The sequence below is a fragment of the Egretta garzetta genome, unplaced genomic scaffold (genome assembly GCF_000687185.1).
Source record: "Egretta garzetta isolate BGI_Z169 unplaced genomic scaffold, ASM68718v1 scaffold108, whole genome shotgun sequence".
NCBI lineage: Eukaryota > Metazoa > Chordata > Aves > Pelecaniformes > Ardeidae > Egretta > Egretta garzetta.
This window is the reverse complement of record NW_009260614.1, coordinates 1,274,433-1,278,670: the sequence shown is the minus strand read 5'-3', so window position 1 is coordinate 1,278,670 and position 4,238 is coordinate 1,274,433. Positions and strand designations below refer to the sequence as shown.

At 55.4% G+C, this 4,238-nt stretch overlaps 1 protein-coding gene across 1 annotated transcript in view; it reads right to left on the bottom strand.

The window, feature by feature from the left end:
- The window catches only part of LOC104131755 (E3 ubiquitin-protein ligase TRIM39-like), a 12,552-nt gene extending 10,018 nt beyond the window's left edge, over positions 1-2,534 (bottom strand). Inside the window, exons 1-2 of the mRNA XM_035900518.1 lie at positions 2,529-2,534; positions 2,145-2,223 (exon numbers count right to left, since the gene is read on the bottom strand). Coding sequence (XP_035756411.1) covers positions 2,145-2,223; positions 2,529-2,534 — 85 coding nt within the window. The remainder of the gene's footprint in view (positions 1-2,144; positions 2,224-2,528) is intronic.
- Between the last annotated feature and the right edge of the window lie 1,704 nt (positions 2,535-4,238).

Below are 4,238 nucleotides of genomic sequence, written 5' to 3'. Positions count from 1 at the left end.
CCCCCCCGCCTGTCCTGCGGAGGAGGGAGTGATAGAGCGGCTTGGTGGCACCTGGCATCCAGCCAAGGTCAACCCTCCACAGACGTGCTGCCCGAGACGAGCCCTAACAGCTTGAGGTGCCGAACACAATGAACAGGCCAAGGCTGACACCCTGCCTGCGGCAACAGACAGCAGATTGAGGCTGGGGGTGCTGGAAACGGGCTTGGAGACAGAGAAACCACATAGAGAGACAAGGTTGAGGTCAGATTGAGATGAGACAAGATGATCACAAGGCCCTGATGACCTGCTAACTTGGGCTGCCACCACGGGGTATCCCTGCTCCTGACATTTCCACCGGTGCTTTCAGACCCAGCACTTGTACACATTCCCCATTCTGACCAACCTTAACGTTCCTGTTACACATCTCCACACAGGGACCAGAATAAACCTGAGAGGAGGAGAACAGGCTGGGGAATGAGCTGGAGACGTCCTCGCTGATGCAGCTCACACCAACACAGCCCAGCTTGGAGCTGCTTTTAGCTGAATGTTCTGGATGTTCTTGTGATATTCAAATATGGGTTGGATGGAAATGTCAGGATTCATTCTGAAAAATCAGTATCAGGAATATAAACATGCCTAGGCTTGTTCAATGAATTCTCTCTCCTTTCAGATACACCAGGCTGCGTTTCCCGCTTCCATTCATCGCACAAGGAATTCTTGGAGGTTTTGACACCTCTGTTATTCTCCCTGTTCACTGTTTTCCTCAACTCTGTTCCTTCCTTGAAGGAAGATTTCATATTTCAGTCTTGGCTGCTCCTTCCTGCCAAGACAAATAATGCAAATCTCTAAATATTTTGATTTCTAAAACCTCCTCCATATCATACATCCTCAACAGTAGCTATTTATGGATTCTGTAAAACCTCTGCCTTATGGTGTGTTTCAGCTTTCAATAGAAACCACACGTGGTGTCTTTGGATCCATCGCCAGAGCAGATTTGGGATGTGGGAGGCAACTGGCTCCTCCACCCCGGCCCTTAGGCTGCAGTCATGTCTGGGGATCGCGGCACCCCGGGGAGCGGCCAGGCCACTGATGTGGGAGACTGGTTTGAACTGGGAGCAAATCAGCTGGAAACAGAAAGAGAACGGCTGGGGGAAGCCAGCAATTGCAGGGTGGTGAGGTTCCAAGAAAGACAAGCAAGATCTCAGAGGAACTGAAGTCTGCAAAATGATGAGTGGCCTAGAACGAGGGACAACGAGCGATTATTCACCGCCTCTGCCAGAGCAAGAGCCATGGGCCACCAGACGGAGCTGGCAAGCGTTGGGTTCAGCATCAACAGAAGGAAGCAGCTCTTCCCAGGAGGAGCTCCATGCCGAGGGACCCGGTGACTACAAGGAAATTTCCATGTGTCAGAGTCAGGGCTTGCATTTCAAAGCAATAAGCTCAAGAAGATTTGTAAAATGAGAATGGTTGGAGGCTGGGAGCACCCTCAGAGGAGGCAGCACAAGTATTTGCCTTTCTCTTCAAAGGGTCTGCTGTGGCCATATCTGGAGATATTAAGGCCAGGCTAGATGGACCCTTAGTCTGCATCCTCTGGGACCGTTCATATTTGATCCCCATGATAACCAGTCCTAAAGGACTGTAAGGTCTGTAGAGCAGCTTGTCATAGTGCATTGAAATCCCTGGACTGAAATTTATACATCAGGATATGCCTCCAGATTAATATTTTTGGTAAATGTCAGCAGAGAGACACCGACAGTTTCTAAGCACACGGCGAGGCAGAAATCTATTGCTGCAGTTTGTGCAATTTTCACAGACAAATGGGGGGCACCTAGAAAAGCCCTTGCTTTTGGACCAGGAGCCCGAAGAGCGGGAGGCAGCCAGCTGCCGTGCCAGGATGCGGCCCTCACAGAAATTCGGTGGCACTTCCAAGGACAGGCGCAGGCTGCCTTTGCCAAATTACAGCCATGCATTTCTACCTTTGCTTCCCTGAAGACGCCCTCAGCACCGAGCACTGGGGGTTTGCCCAGCAGCTACAGCCCTGCCTGACTGTTTCAGCCACGGCAGCTGAGGTTCGGAGAAACTAAGAGAAAAAGATTGGGGCGTTAGCTTTGAGACACCCAGGACCTGGCATTTCCCAGCACTTGGCCTTATGTGGAACATTGTACTTGCGTAGTCCGCCTCCTGTTGTCTTCCACGGGAGGTACAAGCGATGCCCGCAAAGTCTGACCGTAGGATTTCAGGAACCTAGAAAACAAAGACAACGCTCCAGAGGAGCACTGGTGAACGCGGGGTTATGCCTATATCATACAGGGAAGAGAGGGATGGGCTGGCTCTCCAGATCCACAGCCCACGCCTTCCCACAGCCCCTTCCTCATTCACCAGCACAGCTTCATGACAAACACACTGTGATGGGTTGACCTTGGCTGGACGCCAGGGGCCCACCAAAGCCGCTCTATCACTCCCCCTCTTCAACAGGACAGGGGAGAGAAAAATATATCAAAAGGCTCATGGGTCGAGCTAAGGACAGGGGGAGATCATTCACCAGTTACCGACATGGGCAAAACAGACTGCACTTGGGGAAATTGGTTTAATTTATTACCAGTCAAATCAGACTAGGAGAGGATAAAAGAAACCCTGAATCTTAAAAACCCTTCCCCCCCCCCTGCAACTTCACTCCTGTATTTTCTCCCTCCTCCCCCAACAGCACAGGGGGACTGGGAATGGGGTTGGGGTCAGTTCATCACACGCTGTCCCTGATGCTCCTTCCTCCCCAGGGCAGGACTCCTCACACTCCTCCCTGCTCCAGCCTGGTGTCCCCCCACAGCAGACAACCCTCCACGCACGGCTCCAGCGTGGGTCCATCCCTCCCATGGGGTGCAGTCCCTCGGGAGCAGACAGCTCCAGCGTGGGTCCCTGTGGGGCCACAGGCCCTGCCAGGCGCCTGCTCCAGCGTGGGCTTCCCATGGGGTCACAGCCTCCTTTGGGAACCCCCTGCCCCAGCATGGGGTCCTCCCCGGGCTGCAGGGGGAGATCTGCTCCCCCGTGGGCTCCCTGGGCTGCAGGGGCACAGCCTGCCCCACCGTGGGCAGCCCCAGGAGCTGAGGGGAATCTCTGCTCCGGCGCCTGGGGCACCTCCTGCCCTCCTACTGCACTGACCAGGGATGCTCCTCTCGCATCCTCTCACTCCTTTCTCCCCAGCTGCTGTTCTCCAGCAGGTTTTTTCCTTCTTAAATACACTATCCCAGAGGCACTACCACTGTCACTGATTGCCTTGGCCTTGGCCAGTGGTGGACACAGGGAAAAGTTCCAGCAGCTTCTCACAGAAGCCACCCCTGCAGCCCCCCCGCTACCAAAACTTAGCCCCGCAAACCCAATACACCAAATACACTGAAAACCTTTTCTCGGTGGTCACGTTCTGGCAGCCAAAGGCTGCCAGGAGCAGAGCAAGCCTGGTACGTCCCATCCTGGGAGAGGCCAACCCACCCTTCCTACCGCAGCTCCTGCACAGGCAGCCAGCCCGAGGTGCTCGGCCCCCGGGGTCGCCTGTTGGGCTTGGTGCAAGGCTCTGGCTGGACCTGCTGCCCATGCAGCGGGGAAGCTCTCCAGCACATGGCAAACGCTTCCCACCTCCAGGCCCTGCTCCCGAGCTGATTTCCCACCCAGGCAGCCACTGCAGCCCACGGTTGGGTTTGGGTCCTCTCCTGCTGGACCTCCAGCTGGAAACCATGCTCAGCCTTGCTTTTGAATTCTTGGACAAGCAGAGGCAGTTGCCGAGGCTTTAGTGCCCGGCGATGTTTTGGGGTTACAGCCCTCCTTGTAAAAGCTGGGCAAGTGGGAGACCTTGCCTGGGACAGAGGTGAGAGCCCCATGGACTCTCACACTCCATAGCCAAGCAGCCCCCTCCAAGACCCTCACCCTGTCCCTCTTCAAGCAGCTGCTCTGCCTCAGCCGCTCTCCCTCCCACACCAGGACTGTCCCCTGCTACAGGGGTCACAACAACCCCAGGCAACGCTCCAGGCGTGGGGCAGAGTGGCTGGAAAGCTGCCCGACAGAAAAGGTCCTGGCGGTGTTGGTCGACAGGCGGCTGAATATAAGCCAGCAGGGTGCCCAGGTGGCCAAGAGGGCCAAGAGCATCCTGGCTTGTATCAGGACGGGGTTCAAACCTGCGGGGTTTCTGACTCCCAAAGTAGCGCATTGACCCATCCCACCTGCAAGGGAGCCTGCTTGAAAGATCCCAGCCGGCAGGAAAGCATGGCAGG